The sequence below is a fragment of the Castor canadensis genome, chromosome 4 (assembly GCF_047511655.1).
Source record: "Castor canadensis chromosome 4, mCasCan1.hap1v2, whole genome shotgun sequence".
Classification (NCBI taxonomy): domain Eukaryota; kingdom Metazoa; phylum Chordata; class Mammalia; order Rodentia; family Castoridae; genus Castor; species Castor canadensis.
In genome coordinates this window covers 75491145-75512007 of record NC_133389.1, presented here as the reverse complement: position 1 = coordinate 75512007, position 20863 = coordinate 75491145, and the positions used below count along the sequence as shown (strand labels likewise).

Below are 20863 nucleotides of genomic sequence, written 5' to 3'. Positions count from 1 at the left end.
CAACCACTTGAGCCACTCCACCAGCCCCAATGGCATCTTTCAATAGAAGTTTCAAGGCTAAATAAACTCATTTTCATGGGATAATAAATATAAACATAAGTAAATATCAGGTTTAAAAACTACAGATGGCAGAGCTACATCTCTTATGTTGAACAAAGAACATGAAAAATGGAGACCTTAATGCTGAAATGGTAGATAGTATTGGGTAAATGGAGCACAAGATAACTCAATTTCCACAGTGGATTTGTCTCTACTTTTTTGCACACTACGTTACTTTTGTGGTGAGAAAAATAGATGATTTCACAATAAATTATTAAAAAGAAAATATAAAAAACAAACAAAAACCCCTCCAAAATAAAAACAACAAAAAAGCAAGCATCCAAGTCAAGCAAACTTGACTTTCACGACCTGGAAGCCGAGTTGAGAAGAAGGGGCATAGGGATAACGAATAATTGTAAAATTTTAGAAACAGGGTTGTGGGCATGGCTCAAGTGGTAGAGTACCTGCTTAGCAAGCAGGAGGCCCTAAGTTCAAATCCTATTACCACCAAAAAAAGATTTTATTAGTTATATGTGTTTAACAAGAAAGTACTTTGAAAGCCATAATCTTAATTTATTGATATAAAGACATACATGGGAAAATAGTAACCCCTTTTGTGAGTCTGGTTAGAAATAAAAATTATAAAAGGGCAACAAAAATGGTTTTAGTTTTCAACGGTAACTTCTTCCATTTATTTGAAATAAGTAAAATGCAGCATTTAAAATGGGCATCAGGGAGTTGGGTTTTTATGTTGATGGTTGCGTAAGAGTTTGAAGTCTAGAGAAGAAAGATGGGTAAAGGGGGAAGAAGCAAGTGCCAGTGGAGAGTTTTCTGTGAATGAACTTACCAGAAACTGGCCTCATGATGTCCATTGGTTCTACCTCTTCTTTCACTTTGATCTCAGGAACAGGAGGGCCCAGAACGGAGGTAAGACTGCCACCCACAGTGGCTGATGGTGGCGTTGCAGCTGCAATGGTAGTGATGGGTGGAGTGATGGGGACTGCTCCAGGAATGGTTGAAAGGGCGACAGCTGGTTGGGATGGGGGACTGGCTGCTGCAATCATGGTTGGAATGGTTGGTGGAGGCTGCTGGGCAGTAGGAGGGACTGCACTGGTAGGCTGATCATTATTTTGATTGGATACAGTCTCCATGGATACAGTGACTGGAGTGGCCATAGACACATGGATTTCGGATTTAGGTTTGGCACTGAAATACAAAAGCAAAGCACATGTAGCAAATAAGAGAAAACTGGCTTACCCTATGACATCACTGAGGAGGAGTATTTAATTCTTTTTATAAAGCACACAACTGACACTCTGTTCTTTGATTTTAGATGTTCAACTTTTAAAGTAACTTTTAAAGGAAATTCAGGTATTTATTTATTTATTTATAGTGCTGGGATTAAATTGGGGCTTTAAGCATGCTAAACACATGCTCTACCGCTGAGCTATGCTCCCTAGCCAAGAATCAAAATTTTAAAAATATCTCATGTATGCCCAACCCTATACCATGTTTTTATAAACAGTACTTCAATTAACTGAAAGAACATTTTATTGAATTAATTAATTTACTTTTTGGTGGGACTGGGGTTTGAACTCAGGGCTTTGTGCACACAAAGCAGGCGCTCAGGCACTTGAGCCATGCCTCCAGTTCATTTTGCTCTGGTTATTTTGGAAATGTGGTCTTTCAAATTATTTGCTTGGGCTGGCCTCAACCTGTGAACCTCCCAATCTCAAGCTCTTAAGTAGCTAAGATTACAGGCATGAGACACTGGCACCCAGCAGTTAAAGAACACTTTAGCTGGGTTCTGGTGACTCACACCTGTACTGCTAGCTACTTGGGAGGCTGAGATTGGGAGAACTGTGGTCTGATGCCAGCCTGGAAAATAGTTCATAAGACCCCATCTCCAAAATAACAAAAGCAAATGACTAGAGGTGAGGCTCAAGCAGTAGAGCTCCTGTTTTGCAAGTGTGAAGTCTGAGTCAAATCCCAGTCCCACCAAAAAAAAAAAGAATATTTTAAAGAAATGATTTAATGTTACATCATTATACACAGACCACCATTTTTCTTATTAATGGATTTTCCCCCTCATACAATTCTTTAACACACATTTTTTCTTTGGAGTTTTCCCATTAAACTACAGTAGTATTTATACTTCATATATAGTTTCTTATAAGCCTTTTTCTTATAGATGAGGAAGTTCATGCAAGTGGCGAAGTTCCACAAACTACAAAAGAATACAAATTGAAGGTAAGTTCTGTCTACTTCATACACTCAGACCTCTACCTAAAGGAATTGTTCTTAAAACTTCCCAGATAATTTAGGCAGCAAAAGTAGCTATAAATACATGTTTAAAAGTGTATTGCCTGGGTTTGGTAGACATAAGTTGGAGGGTTGCAGTCTGAAGCCTAAATGAAAAGTAAGTAAAGCAAAAAGGGTGAGTGTGGCTCAAGTGGAGAGGACCTGCCTACCAAACTTGAAGCCTTGAGTTCAAACTCCAGTACCGTCAAAATAAATAAACAAGCATATGCATCTTGCCAGGTGTTGTGGCACATTCATAATTCCAGCAATAGATGCTAAAACGGGATTCAAATTCAAGGCCAACTTAGGTTAACTACATACAAACACATATCTTAGTTTTTCAGTTTTGTAATGATTTATTTGCATCATTATGTTCAATTATTTTTCTTTCTTTCTTGGCAGTACTCAGGGCCTTGGCTTCCTAAGCAAGTGCTCAACTACTTGAGTCATGCCCCAGCCCTTTTTGCTTTACTTGTTTTTTGGATAGGGTCTCAAGTTTTTGTCTGGGCCGGCTTGGACCTCGAGCCCCCTACTTACACGTGCCATATAGCTGAGATGACAGGCATGCAAGCCCAACTCTTTTTGCTGAAATGGGGACTTGCTAACTTTGCCAGGGCAGACCTTGAACCACCACCTTCCTAATCTCTATCTCCTGAGTACCTGGGATTACATATGAGTCACTGCACCCAACTAAATATTTTTAAATGGTAATAAAATATTTTACTGAACAGATAATGCCTTACTTATACTATTACTATAAAAATTCAGGTCCAATGCAAAATTTAAAAACAATACAACTATTCTTCAAGTTCAAGGCCAAAAACAACTGGACTTCCATAGGCAAAGAAGTTAACATTAACCTAAACTTCACACTATATGTGAAAATGTACTCACAAAATGGATCATAGGTCTAAATGTAAAACATAAAAGTATAACACTTTTAGAAGAAAACATACAGAAAAACTAGGATTAGGTAAAGAGTTTTTAGATGCAATTCCAAAAACACAATCCATAACAGGAAAAAACTGATCAACTGGGTTTTATCAAAATTAAAAATTTTCGCTTTGCTTTTCAAACATTGTAAGAGGTTGAAAAGATGAGGCATAGGTTAGAAGGAAATAACTGCATCACACCCTAAGAATGTTATACTAAGAAAAGCATGTAATCCAATTAGAAAATGGGCAAAAGAAGCTGGGTGCAAGCAGGAGGATAGCTGGGCTACATAGTAAGACTTTATCTTAAAAAGCCAAAAAACAAACAAAAAGAACAAAGGGTTGGGAGTATAGCTTAAGTGGTACTTGGCTAGTACATCCTGGATTCAATCTCCAGTACTACAAAATCAAAACAAAACAAAAGGAACGAGAGAGAGAGAGAGAGAGAGAGAGAGATAGATAGATAGAGAGAGAGAGAGAGAGAGAGAGAGAGAGAGAGAGAGAGAACCTTGCACAATTAATTGCCCGAGGCTGGCTTTGAACCGCAATCCTCCTGATCTCTGCCTCCTGAGTAGCTAGGATTACAGGCATGAACCACCGGCGCCCGGTTATGAACAGACATTTGACTGAAGAGACTATCTAGAGTGAGTGAAGTGGTACACACCTGTAATACCAGTTACTCAGGAGAATGAAGAAGGGGGATAGCAAGTTTGAGGTCAGCATAAGCAACTTAGATCCTGTCTCAAAAAATAAAAAATAAAAAATAAAAAGGAGTTGGGATATAGCTCATGCTTGCCTAGCATGTATGAGACTCTGGGTTCAATCCACAGTACTATGGTATTCTCTGAGGCGCAGAAAAGAGGTTCATATGGTAATTTAAAGTCTCCATACATACTATATACCTACAAAAGTTTTAAATAAAAGAAAAACAACACTGCCAAGTGTCAGAAAGAACGTGGAGCCACTAGATCTTTAAAAATTCCTTCAGCAGTAATGAGTTTAGCAATGTATGATAAAAGGATGTCTCATATTGTGCCAGTGGAACTTTAGAATTATACTGCTACTCTGGAATATACTTTGACAATTTCTTATAAATGTAAAAATAGTATGTGCCACACAATCCAGCAATTGCATTCTTCAAAACATGTCTACCAAGAAAGCTGTACACCTAGAAACAACACTAGTGTGCTTCAGTAAACAAATTAATAAATTCTGGTATATCCCTGTAATAATGCAATACTAACCACCCCAAAAAAGATTAAGTGCTGCCCAGCATGATGGTCACACCTATAATTCCACTATTTAGGAGCGTGAGGTAAATAGAATGGCTAATTCAAGGACAGCCTAGAAAACTTTAGAGATCCTGTCTCAAAATAAAAAAAAATAGTTTAGGGTTAGAGCTCTTGCCTATCATGTGCAAGGTTCTGGATTCAATCCTCAGAGCTGAAGACGAAAAATGGAATAAATTAGCTGGGGGCGTGGCTTAAGTGGAAGAGTGCTTGCCTAGCAAATGCAAGGCCCTAAATTCAAGCCCCAGTACTTACCAAAAAAAAAAAAAAAAAATTACTGATACATGCTACAACTTGGATGGACCTCAAAAACCACTAGGTTGAGTAAAAACAAGTCAATATGATTATGTCATTATACAAACACCACACACTTTGTATGATTCCCTTTATATCAAATCCTCAATATGACAAATTAAATGATGGAGAAGAGCTAACTGGCAAAGGGTTAGGGCTAGGAGAAGGATGTGATTAATATACAAGGTAATGAAGTAGTGTCTTCAGGCAATGGAACAGTTCTCTACAGAAATCTATACATGTGATAAAATTTAAAAATACTGTACATTCCCCTTTCCATCTACCAACAAAGTGCATACAAACACTGATGGCGTCCTAACAAGGCCAGTAGTTAAGTCTGAACCAATGCCATTTTCTTTTTCCATTTTGAAAACATGCTAGTGTCATATAGCATCATATACATGGGAACTCTCTCTGCATCATATTTGCAACTTCTTATAAGTCTTAAATTATTTCAAAATAAGTATTTTAAAAATAGGGTATATAAGGATAAGGACTTTCCTGGAATTATAAACAAAATAATAGCAAAAATGTGGGAGTAAGGGTCCCTGAAAAATCTGTCCTTCATAAGAGCAATAATAAAAGGCATAAAAGATTCAACTTTTTCAGAACTCTGTAAATAAACCAAAGATTTTCAGTATTTGGCAAAATTATTCAACAGCACTGGGCAAATCTGGATGAGAACAGCAACCTTCATGTGCTTTAACTTGCCCTATTTCAACTCTCCCAGTTCTGCAGTAGGCTTGAGCACCAATAGTATTCAGTCCCAGTGAAAACCAACAGTGTAGTGGCTACAAGAGGAACTAAAGCCCCTTCAAATCCTTGTTTTAGAAGAAACCACATGCCAAACTAAATTTGACCTGACTCAGAGTTTATGTATGGCTAACACCTTTCCCAACAGACAGATTGAAAAAAAAAATAGAGGCTATTAACTTCATAGCTGACTAAAAGGGTGGTGGTAGTTAGGGCAGAGTAGGCTGCCCAAAAAGCTTAGAAGAAAAGCTACCAAAGGAAGTATACTCAGGGGCTTTGTAAAGCTGTGCACATGGCCAGAGAAGTACAGGGAAGATCCTAAACTCTCCACTTTAGCTGATCTTAAAGTTTGCATAAGCAGGAAATGAAGCGTGAGACAGAGTACTGAAGGGGTACCTCAAGATACACACAGAGCCCCTTGGCAAATGCAGGGAGATATATTGGTCCTATGTATTCAAGGAAGTTTGTTCAGAGAATTCAGTGGCCACACAAGACCAAGACACAGAACATACAGAATTAGTTCAGGAAAGTCACTAAATAAACTGTAAGTACAATAAATATCAAGAAGAACATCTCCTGGAAAGAGGCGAGAATCTCATTACCCAAGTTGTTTAAAATGTTCTTATTTTAAAGTATTATGAGATGTGTAAAGAAACAAGAAAGTATGGCCCATAAACAGGAGGATGGGGGGAAGCAATCAATAAAACTGTGACTGAGGAAGCACAGATGTTAAAGAAATTTATTAATTTTTGTGGTGCTAGGGATCAAACCCAAGGACTTTTGCATATGCTAGGCAAGTGTTTTACTACTGGGCTATATCGCCATCCCTTGGATTTTTGAGACAGGGTCTTTTTATGTAGAGTTCAGGTTGGCTTTGAATTTGCTACTTAGTGCAGGCCAGCCTAAAACTCACCATCCTTCTGCCTCCAACTGCTAAGTGCTGAGTGCATGTGCCTAGACAAAGATTTAATTTTTTTTTCTTTTCTTTTTTGCAGTATTTATTGGGGTTTGAACTTAGGGCCTTGCAAATTGCTAGGTAGGTGTTCTACCAATAAGCCTCACCCCCAGCCCTGAAAGAAAGATTTTAAAACTTTTTTTTTTTTGTGATACTGAGGTTTGAACTAAGGGCCTCACACTTACTAAGTAGGTGCTCTACCTCTTGAGCTACACAACATAGCCATAGACAAAGATTTTAAATTAACTACTTAAAATATGTTCAAAGAACTACGAGAGACCAAGTCTGAAAACTAACAGAAAGAATGAAAATGGTGCTTCAGCAAATTGAAAGTATCAATGAAGGGATAGAAATGATTAAAAAAAAAAAAAAAAAAAAAAGAAGAATCAAGTGGAAATCAATTGCTTCTCTGAGTAGGCATAAGAAAGAATCAGTAGAGCAGGTGTGGTGGCACACACCTGTGATTCTAGCACTAAAGGGGTTGAGGCAAGCTGGGTGTTGGTACCTCATCCCTGTAATCTCAGCTACTTAAGAGGCTGAGATCAGGAGGATCATGGTTTGAGAGCATTCCCAGGCAAATAGTTCCTAATACCCTATCTCCAAAATAACCGAACAAAAGTGGACTATATGTGTGGCTCATGTGGTAGAGCACCTGCTTTCAAGAGGGTTAAACCCCAGTCATACCAAAATTAAAAAAAAAAAAAAAATTTAGAAAAAAAAAGAGGCTGAATTTGAGGCTATTCTGGGCTACAAAGTTGTAAGTGTGAGAAACAAAAACAAAAAAGGAGGAAAAGCAAACAGAGCCTCAGCAACATGTAGGATAACCTTATATATCCTGTATTTGCTTAATGAGAGTTGATGAAGAAGAGAATGAGAAAGGGGCAGAAAGATTGTTTGAAAAAATTATGGCTGAAAATTCCCCTGGATTTAATGAAAAAATGGTATTGCATATATTTAAGTGTTTAATCAGCACCACACAAGATCAACTAAAAGAAACTCATACTGACACATAATTAAATTGCCAAAATGCAGACATATTTAAAACCAAAATTCTATTAATTTGTAGCAATAAAGGCAAAATATAGAGAAATATTAAAAGTTAATATGGTAGTTAATACTAATTGATTAGTATTAGCTTTTCTTGTTTTCTCATACATTTACAGATTTTCATTAGAGAATTTAAGAGAAGGCTTCAAGATACAGTTGAAGAATATCACCTACAAAGAAAAAGAGATGGGACCAAGAGATGGTAAATGACGGAGAAAAATTATCAGCCCAGAAGGGTGGAAACTGAGTAGTAGGAAACAAATTATGAAAGAAACAATATATAAAGACTGAAATGGCCATGGAGTATCCAGCATATTAAAAAAAAAAAAGAAAAGACCATGGAACAGGAGATATAGCTCAGTGGCAAAATGCCTGCATGAAACCCTGGTTTTGATAACTTAGCACCACATTTAAAGGAAAAAAAAAAAAAAGCCAATCTAAATTTTATTGTGAAATTTCTGAATACTGGGAATAAAGATTATTAAAGCTTCCAGAAAGAAAGAAACACATCAGATGTAACAATCAGGATTCAAAATGGAATTAGGATTTTCAAGAGTAACAATAAGCCAGGTGTGATGGTGTATGCCTATGAAACCCAGTAATGGGAGGATGAGACAAGAGGATTTTGAGTTCAAGGCCACCTTGGGCTAGTGAGACCCTACCTAAAAAAACAAAACAATCAAAAAAACCCCCAAAAGAGCAACAAAATACAGAAGATGAGTAGTGCCTTAATATTTCTAAGGAACAATTCTCCTAGCCATTCTGTTATTTAATGGTGAGGGGAGGAGGATTGGAAGAGGGACGATTTTCTTTATTTTGTAACGACAGAGCATTTACCTAAAAATAACACTGTGCTGCGAACACAGGAAGTAGCTGAAAGGTGAAGAGGCCACATGAGTTAGGGACCTCAGAACCTGAGGAACAGCACAACAGTACGGGAGTGGAGGATTGGAGGTTCTGAGCACTGGTGCTACCTGTTCAGGCAGGGTGCATTTCAGGGCAAGGCCTAGTTGCCCAGGAGAATGGCAAACCAGCTCAGCTCTCCCTACAAAGCCCTTTGAACTGTGGAGCACCCCCAGTAACTTATACTGATGTCCTTGTTGTTTCATTTTGAGATAGGGTCTTCCTATGTAACCAAGTCTGGCCTTAAGTTCTCAATCCTCCAACCCCAGGCTTATGAATGCTGGGTTTACAAGTGTGCACAACCCTGTATGCCTAACTATCTCTGTCCTTTGGTATGTATGCTGGTATATCCGAACTGTATATTGCCACACACACCTAGGAAGGATAAATGCCTCTTTATGTTTGGAAATGGCATACAGCTTTAATCCCAGCACTAGGAAGGCGAAATCAGGAGAATCTAGACTTAAAGGCCAGCCTGGATTCCACAGTAAAACACGTAGCAAAACCCCACCAAAAAAGCCAGGTGTGGTGGTTCATTCCTGTAATCCCAGAGATCAGGAAGGTCATGGTTTGAGGCCAGCCATGGCAAGAAGTTAGTCAACAAATAAGCTGGGCCTGGTGGCATGTGCCTATGGTCCTAGCTAGATGGGAGGCCATAGGTAGAGGGGTCAGTCTGAGGCCAGTCCTGGACAAAAGCAAATGACCCTATCTGAAAAATAACTAAAGTAAAAAGGGCTAGGGATATAGCTCAAGAGGTAGATAGGCAAATGAAAGGCCCTGAGTTCAAACCCCAATAGCGAAAAAAACCTTTTTTATATATAAAGGATACATTTAAAAATGTAGTATATCTAGAGATGGCAGTATAGCTCAGTGGCAGAGCATTGCCTTCCATGCATAAGGCCCTGGGTTTGCCACCTCCAAACTCCCAGCATTATAAGAAAAGAATCAGTGGGCTGAGCTCAGTGGTAGAGAGCTTGGATGGCATGCACAAAGCCCTGGGTTTGATTCAGCATTACAAAAAAAGAAAAGAAAATCAGGCTGGGTAAGTAGCTCAGCTTTCCTAGCATGTGTGTAGTCCCTAGTGCAATGAAAAAGAAAAACAAACAAAAAATCAAATTATTTCACCCTCTACTAAGTTCTCCATTTAATCCAGAAAAAAATCCAAAGGCTTTCAAATGGCCCACAGGGCCCTACATAAGCTAGCTCTAAATTACACCTCTAACCCATCTTTAACAACTCAACCCCCTCCACCCTGTTGTAGCTTGGTTTCCCTTGAAGTGCCTTTGTATCTTAATATACAGGCAGTCCTCACTTCACATAAAGCCAATGTATAAATTTCACATATGTGTAACAAAACTGCTTCAATTTCAGTAAGCATAGTACATCAACTGTAAATGCATAAAGTTGAAGTGTTGTTGATAGCTCTCCAGTCCCCAAATCACCATGTAGGCACACGATCAGAAACCATTCACATGTTCTGTTACTGTCATAAAGGCAGCAAAGTGTGTGGCTATGCTGTTCTGGTTTCCTAGTGATGAATCCACATAAAGTTTGACAAAATATGGAAGTCTGAAAGAGAGAATTGGTGAACAAATATGAACATGCAGTAAAACAAACAAAGAAACAAATTATAAAGTTGAAAGTGAGTCTGAAGTGATTAGTAAAAATGGTCTAGCAAAGAGGAAAAATGAGACCTAGGTCTACCCTGATACAGTTAGGGACTACACAAAAAGTTCAATGAATATAAAAAGGAAGGCAAAGTCAACCTTTTACTGTGAATAAAGGATGTTTTCTTATTTCAGAAGTCAGCATGAATAGAACTAACTTTATGTTAACCAGTAAAGCTGAAGCACAGAGTAAGATGCTGCTGTGAAATCTGTACCCAAAGTCCAAGCAGTAGTGAAGGCAAGCAGTTTCGATGAAAAGTGACACTAGCAAAAAAATCTTTGCTTTAAAAGAACTCTTGGAGACATTTCACAACATTTAAAATGCAAAGAACAAAATGTTGGATGTAGATTCAGTCTGAGAAAGGAGTAAGATCATTTGCCAACACTTAGGATTCTTGATCTGTATCATAAAAGTGATACCAAGAGAAGGCAAGCACTGTTCAAGCCATTCTTGTTTTCCCAATGTTTTAAGTATCACTATTTCTTTCATATCCCTACATATTAAAACTGTTGGTAAAATACTCTTTAGTATTTTCACAAAAGACTTCAAAGGTCACAGAATAACTGTATTCTTTCCTACTGGTGAAGATCAAATCACAGTTTCAGCTTGTGTGGTCAATTTACATTCCTGCACTAAGGTGCAGTGACAGATCCAAGTTTTCTACATTAAAGTCTTAGTCCCTGTTATTTCCTTTGCCCAGCACACCACAATCAGGGAGCACACGTGTATTCCTTCATGCTCATTAGACCTCTGCTCAAGAAGTCTTTCTGCAAATCACCCCTTCTTCCTATCACTTTTTTACTCCCTTTACCTTGTTTCTTTTTCCTCACAGACTTTTCTCTTTCACAGATTATTTCTCTATCCTCAATAGAAAATAAGGTTGAAGGGAATAGACACTTTATACCTATTTTAGTTACTATAATATATTCCCGGATCCTAAAGTGATTTCTGATACCAAGCATTCTTATAATTTTTCTTCTTATGTGAAATTTTATGAAGTATATTGAAATACACTAACATGGTAAGTTATTATTATTATAAGTATAGTATGCAAAACAATCTAATTAGGAAACACTCCATTTTTAGTCTATGAAACTGCTGGGCATGGTGGCAGCACCTTGGGAGGCTGAGGTAGGACAATCACTTGATCCCATGAGTTTGGGACCAGCCTGGGCAACGTAACAACACCCCAGCTCAAAAACAAGAACAGTGAATGGAGGAGATTAAGGTGACAGTATATGGTAGATGGACTTCTTATATGAAACAGAGCTAAGAAACCTTTTGCAATTGCTTTAAGTGGAGCAGGGATGGGAGGTGAGGGGGAGAAATAACTGGGGCATTGTAATTAATGTACAGTATGACTCTAATCAGAACTGTCACTGTGAATCCCCCCTGCCCGTATAATGGCCATATCCTAATAAAAAATACATATATATATATATATATATATATAAACAAGAACAGAAAGATAATCTATCAATCTATCTACATGAGTACACAAAAAAAAAGACAGGAAAAGACACTAACCAAAACTGTTATCTAGCCCAGGCATGGGGGGCTCACATCTATAATCCTAGTTACTGAGTAAGGGGAGATCAGGAGGATCTAGGTTTGAGGCCAATCTAGGCAAAAAGTTCATGAGACCCCCATTGGAACCAATAAAAAGCTGGGCGTGGTGGTGGACACCAGTTCCAGCTATGTGAGAATCTTAAATAGGAGACTAGCCAGAGAATAAACACAAGACCCTATCCCCAAAACAAATACAGCAAAAAGGGCTGGAGTGTGGTTCAAATGGTAGAGTGATTGCCCAGCAAGTGCAATAGTTCAAACCCCAACATTGCTGTCTCAAAACAAACAAAAAACCAAAAAAGCTGTTATCTCTTGATATTTTTCTGGGTAGTGGGACTGGCAAGATGGGTGGAAAACAGAAGAGTGATTTTTTACTTTATATGTTAAAGATGTATTTTTCAGGGCTGGGACATGGCTAAAATGGTACAGCACTTGCCTAACAAGTGTGAGGCACTGAGATCAAACCCCAGTACCACAAAAAAAAAAGTATTTTTAAAAGTATCATCTATGACTCATTTATTTTGTGGTGCTGGGGGTCAAATCCAGGGCATCATTCATGCTAGTTAAGTGCTCTAACACAGAGCCACACACCCAGTCCAATATGAGACTTTTTTTTTAAAGTGGGGTCTCACTATGTTGCCCTGGTCTCAAACGTTTGGGCTCAAATGATCCTCCTGTCGCAACTTGGCTTTTCAGACTTTAAACATTTTTATCTTTTTGGGCACCAGTGGCTCACGCCTGTAATCCTCACAGAGATCAGGAGGATCATAGTTCATGGCCAGCTCAGACGAATGGTTCCCCAGACCCTATCTCGAAAACATTCTACACAAAAAGGGGCTGGTGGAGTTGGCTCAAGTGGTAGAGTGCCTGCCTAGCAAGTGTGAAGCCCTGAGCTCAACCCCCAAATGTGTCTTATTATTTTCTAAAGTAACATTACTTTTAGAATTACAAAAATAAGGAACAAAGTAAAAGCATGCATTAATTATTGTCATGATGCCATTTTTGGGGGGGAAATGTAGCCCAGGCTGCCCTCAAACTCGTGATCTTGACGCTGTCTCTCGAGTGCTAGGATTACAGATGTGTGCCACCATGTCTGGCTCCTGATGTCACTTATAATACAAGTGACAACTGGGTGTTTACTATGAGGGAGGCTCCATGCTTAGTGCTTTAAGCACATCATTTTGTTTAAATACATAAGAATCCTATGAAATAGGTGTTATAAGCATGTTCTCTTTATAAATGATGTAAATGGGGATCAGAGAGGCTGAGAAATGTGTCTGGGTCATGCAGCTAGAAAAATTGCCCATGGGAAAATTATGTGAAATTGGTCACACTTACTAGACTCTTCCCTCCATGGTGATGTATAATTGACAGTAAGAGTGATAACATTTATGTGCTCACCCTGCAGGCCTAGGTGACCCAGATGTACTCCGCATAGAACTCTCCACTCGAGGACTAGCCACTTCAGGAGGCTGAGGAGGAATGAGGGTTTTCCGAACTGCCATTCTGAAAGAGACAAGAGAGGAATCCGGAAAATAGCAGTCTGAGGACTGTAAAATATACAAAGTGTAAGAAACACATTTGCCAGGCATGCTTATGGCAAAATAAAAGTACTACATTAAATATTATTATTTTTGTGGGACTGGTGTTTGAGGTCAGGGCTCCACACTTGTGAAGCAGGCACTCTCTTGCTTGAGCCTCGCCTCCAGTCTGTTTCTGGTTAGTTTGGAGGTGGGGTCTCAGTAACTATTTTGTCTGGACTGGTCTTGAACTGTGATCTTCCCAGTCTCAGCCTTCCAAAAGGATTACAGGCATAAGTGTCTGTCTCAGTAGGTATTCTTTAAAGAGCTTTTAGATTTTTTTTTTTTTTTTGAGACAGGCCCTGGCAATGTAGCCCAGATTGGCCTAGAATTCTAGATCCTCCTGCCTCAGACTCCCAAACACTGGTATTACAGGTATATGTACCACCATGCTTGGCTTAAATAGCCTTTAAGAGAATGCAGCAGTCCCTTCCCCATCCCTACTTCCTGCCATCTCCCTTTAGAAAGCAACCTCTGTTGAGTCTTAGCTGCTGCTTCTAGCATGCCTCATCTCCTTTCTACCTAATGTTATTAAAACTGAAATTCATATTTAGTGCCCACAATCATTATGTCTATGTATTGATACAGACCTGAGCAAGTTCCTAGAAATGAAAAAACCATGCTGTGCAATAGAGAGGTCACATAAGGCTCTGACTGAGAATACATTCCTAAGGTTAGCAATGTGGCTATCACAAGTGATGTTGACATGTTTTTGCTTTTGTTTTTTTGGCGGTAATAGGATTTAAACTCGGCGCTTCAGGCTTGCATAGGAGACACTCTAATAACTCAGCCACACCTCCCGCCCTGATCTTGACATGTTTAGTTTGAATACAGTGTTACGACCAAGCATGCAAGAGTGGATATGGGAAAAAATGGCTAGAAATAGAATAATTTTCCACTGCTTAATCATTGGGTTGCTAACTATGTATTCACCTAACTGTGAACGTAGTCATCCCATAAGAAGGTAGGTAGATAAGTAAGTAAATGAACAAAAAGCGAATCTAATCAAACCTTTAGATTAAAATAACTACCTATCAAAACCACAAAGGATAGAAGGACAAGTGAAATTACACCATGAGTGTAGTCAGTTGAACTGAATTCCCTATAAAGATACTGTATATCAAAATCTAATTTTTTGTACCTGTGAATGGGACCTTACTTGAAAACAGGGTCTTCTTTGCAAGTGTAATTAAATTAAGGATCTCATGATTGAGATCATTCCAGACTTTTAGCCAGCAGAATTGTAAGATAAATTTCTGTTGTTTCAAGCCACCAAATTTGTGACAATTTGTTATAGAAGCCCTAGGAATCTCATAAAGTGATAATAGCATCTGACAAAATCCAGAGAGTGAGGGACAATAATAAACAAATAAATAAACAAATAAGTGCAGGGGGAAAAAAAAAAAAAGCACTTACTCAGCATACATGAGGCCCTGGGTTTGAGCCATAGCAGAGAGAAAGGAGAGAGAGAGAGAAAGAGGACAGACAAAGAGAGGAAAAAGAGAAAAAGTGGTAGGGAGGAGAGAAAGAGACAGAAAGTCAAAGAGTGAGGGGACGAAGAGAGAGAGAGTGGTCTTAACAGTCCTATCAACTAATCACAAGGTGTACATATAATAAGAATATTCAGGACTGGAGTTGCAGTTCAGTGGTAGAACACTTGCTTAATATATGTGAGGCCCTGGGTTTAATGCACAGCACTGAAAAAAAACAAACAAAAACTGACATAAATAATAAAAAACAAAACAAAATTTGTGACATTTGACATCATTTGAAATCTGAACAATATTGGACTGGATATTTGGTGATATAAAGGGCTTTTAAAATTTTTTAAGTATGTATTTCTCAACAGACACATACAAAAAATAAAATAACATGATGGTCAAGATTTGCTTCAAAATAATATGGTGGAAGGTAGAAGTTAGACATAGAGATAAAATTGGCCATGAGGTGATAAGCTGAAAACTGAAGTTGGGTGATGGATAAATATTCATATTTTTCCAAAATTAAAAGGAAAACAGCCAGGTGCCAATGGCTCATACCTATAATCCTAGCTACTCAGGAGGCAGAGATTGGGATGATTGTGGTTCGAAGCCAGCCCCAGGCAAAAATTTCATGAGACCCTACCTCAAAAAACCCAATCAAATTGACAGACCCCTGGCAAACCTGACTAAAATGAGGAGAGGAAAAAATCCAAACCAGTAAAATCAGGAATGCAAAAGGGGAGATAACAACAAACACCATGGAAGTCCAGGAAATCATCAGAGACTATTTCGAGAACCTACATTCAAATAAATTTGAATTAAAGAAATGGACAGATTTCTAGATACATACGATCATCCAAAACTGAACCAAGAGGAAATTAATCACCTGAATAGATCTATAACACAAAATGAAATTGAAGCAGCAATCAAGAGTCTCCCCAAAAAGAAAAGTCCAGGGACATGATGGATTCTCTGCTGAATTCTATCAGACCTTTAAAGAACAACTGATACCAACCCTCCTTAAACTGTTCCACGAAATAGAAAGGGAAGGAAAACTGCCTAACACATTTTATGAAGCCAGTATTACACTTATCCCAAAACCAGGCAAAGATACCTTCAAAAAGGAGAACTATAGGTCAATCTCCTTAATGCACACTGATGCAAAAATCCTCAACAAAATAATGGCAAACCGAATTCAACAACACATCAAAAATATTATTCACCACGACTAAGAAGGCTTCATCCCAGGAATGCAGCGGTGGTTCAACATACGAAAATCAATAAATGTAATAAACCACATTAGCAGAAGCAAAGACAAAAACCACTTAATCATCTCAATAGATGCAGAAAAAGCCTTTGATAAGATCCAACATCATTTCATGATAAAAGCTTGAAGAAAACTAGGAATAGAAGGAAAGTACCTCAACATTATAAAAGCTATATATGACAAACCTACAGCCAGCAATATACTTAACGGAGAAAAACTGAAACCATTCCTCTAAAATCGGGAACTAGACAAGGATGCCCACTATCTCCACTCCTATTCAACATAGTACTGGAATTCCTAGCCAGAGCAATTAGGCAAGAAGAAGGAATAAAAGGAATACAAATAGGTAAAGAAACTGTCAAAATATCCCTATTTGCAGATGACATGATCCTATACCTTAAAGACCCAAAAAACTCTACTCAGAAGCTTCTAGACATCATCAATAGCTATAGCAAGGTAGCAGGATATAAAATCAACATAGAAAAATCATTAGCATTTCTATACACTAATAATGAACTGAAAAAGAATATATGAAAACAATTCCATTTACAATAGCCTCAAAAAAAATCAAATACCTAGGCTTAAACCTAACAAAAGCTGTGAACGACCTCTACAAGGAAAACTATAAACTTCTGAAGAAAGAGATTGAGGAAGACTATAGAAAGTGGAGAGATCTCCCATGCTCATGGATTGGTAGAATCAACATAGTAAAAATGTTGATACTCCCAAAAGTAATCTACATGTTTAATGCAATTCCCATCAAAATTCCAATGACATTCATTAAAGAGATTGAAAAATCTACCGTTAAATTTATATGGAAACACAAGAGGCCACAAATAGCCAAGGCAATACTCAGTCAAAAGAACAATGCAGGAGGTATCACAATACCTGACTTCAAACTATATTACAAAGCAATAACAATAAAAACAGCATGGTAATGGCACAAAAACAGACATGAAGACCAGTGGAACAGAACAGAGGGCCCAGATATGAAGCCACACAACTATAACCAACTTGTCTTTGACAAAGGTGCTAAAAACTTATGATGGAGAAAAAGCAGCCTCTTCAACAAAAACTGCTGGGAAAACTGGTTAGCAGTCTGCAAAAAACTGAAACTAGATCCATGTATATCACTCTATACCAAGATTAACTCAAAATGGATCAAGGATCTTAATATCAGACCCCAAACTCTAAAGTTGATACAGGAAAGAGTAGGAAATACTCTGGAGTTAGTAGGTATAGGTAAGAACTTTCTCAGTGGAACCCCAGCAGTATAGCAACTAAGAGATAGCATAGATAAATGGGACTTCATAAAACTAAAAAGCTTCTGCTCATCAAAAGAAATGGTCTCTAAACTGAAGAGAACACCCTCAGAGTGGGAGAAAATATTTGCCAGCTGTAACATCAAAGGACTGATAACCAGAATATATAGGGAACTTAAAAAACTAAATTCTCCCAAAATTAATGAACCAATAAAGAAATGGGCATGTGAACTAAACAGAACTTTCTCAAAAGAAGAAATTCAAATGGCCAAAAAACACATGAAAAAATGCTCACCATCTCTAGCAATAAAGGAAATGCAAATTAAAACCACACTAAGATTCTACCTCACCCCTGTTAGAATAGCCATCATTAGCAACACCACCACCAACAGGTGTTGGCGAGGATGCGGGGAAAAAGGAACCTTCTTACACTGCTGGTGGGAATGTAAACTAGTACAACCACTCTGGAAAAAAATTTGGAGTCTACTTAAAAAGCTCAACATTGATCTACCATTTGATCCAGCAATACCACTCTTGGGGATATACCCAAAAGACTGTGACACAGGTCACTCCAGAGACACCTGCACACCCATGTTTATTGCAGCACTATTCACAATAGCCAAGTTATGGAAACAGCCAAGATGCCCCACTTACTGACGAATGGACTAAGAAAATGTGGTATCTATACACAATGGAATTTTATGCAGCCATGAAGAAGAACGAAGTGTTATCATTTGCTGGTAAATGGATGGAATTGGAGAACATCATTCTGAGTGAGGTTAGCCTGGCCCAAAAGACCAAAAATCGTATGATCTCCCTCATATGTGGACATTAGATCAAGGGCAAACACAACAAGGGGACTGAACTTTGATCACAAGATAAAAGCGAGTGCACACAAGGGAGATATGAGGATAGGTAAGACACCTAAAAAATTAGCTAGCATTTGTTGCCCTCAACCCAGAGAAACTAAAGTAGATACCTTAAAAGCAACTGAGGCCAACAGGACAGGGGACCAGGAACTAGAGAAAAGGTTAGATCAAAAAGAATTAACCTAGAAGGTAACATACATGCACAGGAAATCAATGTGAGTCAACTCCCTATATAGCTATCCTTATGTCAACTATCAAAAACCCTTGTTCCTTCCTATTATTGCTTATACTCTCTCTTTGAGATAAGGGCAAAATAGTTCCTGCTGGGTATTGAGGGGGTGGGGGGGAGAGGGAGGGGGTGGAGTGGGTGGTAAGGGAGGGGGTGGGGGCAGGAAGGAGAAATGACCCAAGCATTGTATGCACATATGAATAATAAAATAAAAATTAAAAAAAAAAACCCATCAAAAACAGGCTGTGAGATATACCTCTATAAAGCCCAAATGACCAAATTTGAAGAATGTTAGTAACAGCTGGGAACTGATGACTCAGCCTGTAATCCTAGCTAGTTGAGAGGCTGAGATCAAGAGGATCACAGTTCAAGGCCAGCGTAGGCAAACAGTACATGAGAACCCCATCTCCAAAATAATCAGAGCAAAATGGACTAGAGGTGTGGCTCCAGCAGTAGAGAACTTGCTCTGTTAGTGGGAAGCCCTCAATTCAAAACTTAGTCCCATCAGGAAAAAAAAAAAAAAAAAAGAATGCCAATAACAAGTGTTGAAGACAACACAACATCTCTGCTGGTGAGAGGGTAAATGTATCTAAGCACTTAGAAAAACCAGAGGCTAATCTACTAGTGGTGCACATAAGCCACATGCATTACCTTGAAAATTCCTTTTCAGTATGAAATAAAAGCGAAGACATGTATGAGTCAAACTTATGCACAAAATGTTCAGAGTAACATTATACTCAAAACCTGGAAATGACCAAATACCTATGGATAAATTATGCTTAAATTACTTTTTTTTGTTTTTTGGTGGGAGTGGGGTTTGAACTCAGGGACTTCTCACTTGATAGGTAGGCATCCTACCAGTTGAGCCATGCCCCCATCCCTAAATTATGCTACCTTTATACAATGGCCTTTTTATTTAAAAAAATATTTTATTGGCATTTATTAGTTGTACTAACATGTTTTATTGTGATAGTTCCATATGTGAATATGATATGCTTTGATCAAATTCACCTCCTTTATTACATTCTCATTCCCCTCCTCGCACAATGACATTTTATATAGCAATAAAAAAATACGGTCACATGCGATAATGTGGACAGATTACACAAAACTGAGTGAAAGAATTCAGACAAACAAAAATGCATAATGTATGATTCTGTGGGATCAAAACTTAAGATCAACTGCCTAGTATGCTATACGCATACTGTAGAGGCTAGGCATGTTCATTTTGTCTTAATTCATTAGGCTATACATGCATGATCTGGGCAATTTTCTATATTTCAATGAAACTGCTGAAATCAAGACTGGCAGAATTAAGAGTTAACAAATACAGTTAACACCTTTATTTTCTTTGTATACAGGACAGAAAAAATAGGGTGGCAGGTGATGAAACAACATGGGCTCAATGGCCTTTTTTTTTTTTTTTAAAGACAGAACTGACAGCATATAAGGATGGGGATGTAGCTCAGCAACAGAGCACTTGCTAGCATGCATGAGACCTTGGGTTCGATCCCCAGTACTGAAAAAACAAAACAAAACAAAAACTCTGAAAGTTTGTAGCTCTGATGTGAATGATCCACTGGGAATTGAAAACAAATGATGTAGTACAGAGGAGGAGAAGAGCTCCTTCTAGACCACTGCTCTTGAATAGGCAAGGAAGGAAGAAAACGTGTGTTTTGGAGAGGAGCCCAGAGAATGCCTTTGAGCAGTTAGGGAGGCACAGCATGGGGGCACCAAGGCTGGCAGGTAAGGAATGTGATGGCTACAGTCGAAGTCTCCCCGGGTTCCCTTCCTCTCCATCTTTGCTTTTGTTTTGTTTTTTGAGACAGGGACTCTATGTAGCCCAGGATAGCCTAAAACTGGCAATCTTCCTGCTTCAGCTTCACCCCACCCCCAAACTGCTAGGATTACAGGTGTGCCACTCCCCCCACCCCCAGCAGGATGTTCTCTTAATCATTTCCATTTCTCTGAAAACTAAAGAACAAGTCTACCAGCTAACAGTGAAAGTAGGGGAGGCCTGGAAGGTTTGTGATGAGAAAACATAAAATAGTTGTCCATCTAGGAAAGTAGTGTAGAAAATTATACTTTGTTGGCCCACTATTAGATCCTAGTGTAGGTTATCGAGGCTGATCACTGATTCTCACAAAGTGAATAGAGGGGACAAGAAATTGAGGTTGAATGCAAGGAAATGCCTGCAAATGACCACAGATTGAGAAAGAGGCTGTGAAAGACAGTGAAGGACCCTGGAAAGGTGGTAGGACTGATGGGTGGAAGTGGGAGAGGTGGAAAGAGAGAAGGTGGGCTCTGGGACCTGTGAGCACAGAAAAAAAGGCTTGCTGGACTTGCATGCTGACAAGGCTAACCTACTGCACAGGGAGGGTTAGAGGAGAAGATGCAGATGCATGCAAGCACCCAAGGCTCCATA

General features: G+C 38.6%; 1 protein-coding gene across 4 annotated transcripts in view; it reads right to left on the bottom strand.

Moving 5' to 3' along the window:
• The window catches only part of Sap130 (Sin3A associated protein 130), a 72668-nt gene that overhangs the window by 15445 nt on the left and 36360 nt on the right, over positions 1–20863 (bottom strand). For all 4 annotated transcript variants that reach the window (XM_020168347.2, XM_020168349.2, XM_020168348.2 and 1 more), the window contains exons 15-16: positions 13152–13256; positions 887–1245 (exon numbers count right to left, since the gene is read on the bottom strand). In XM_020168347.2, coding sequence (XP_020023936.1) covers positions 887–1245; positions 13152–13256 — 464 coding nt within the window. The remainder of the gene's footprint in view (positions 1–886; positions 1246–13151; positions 13257–20863) is intronic.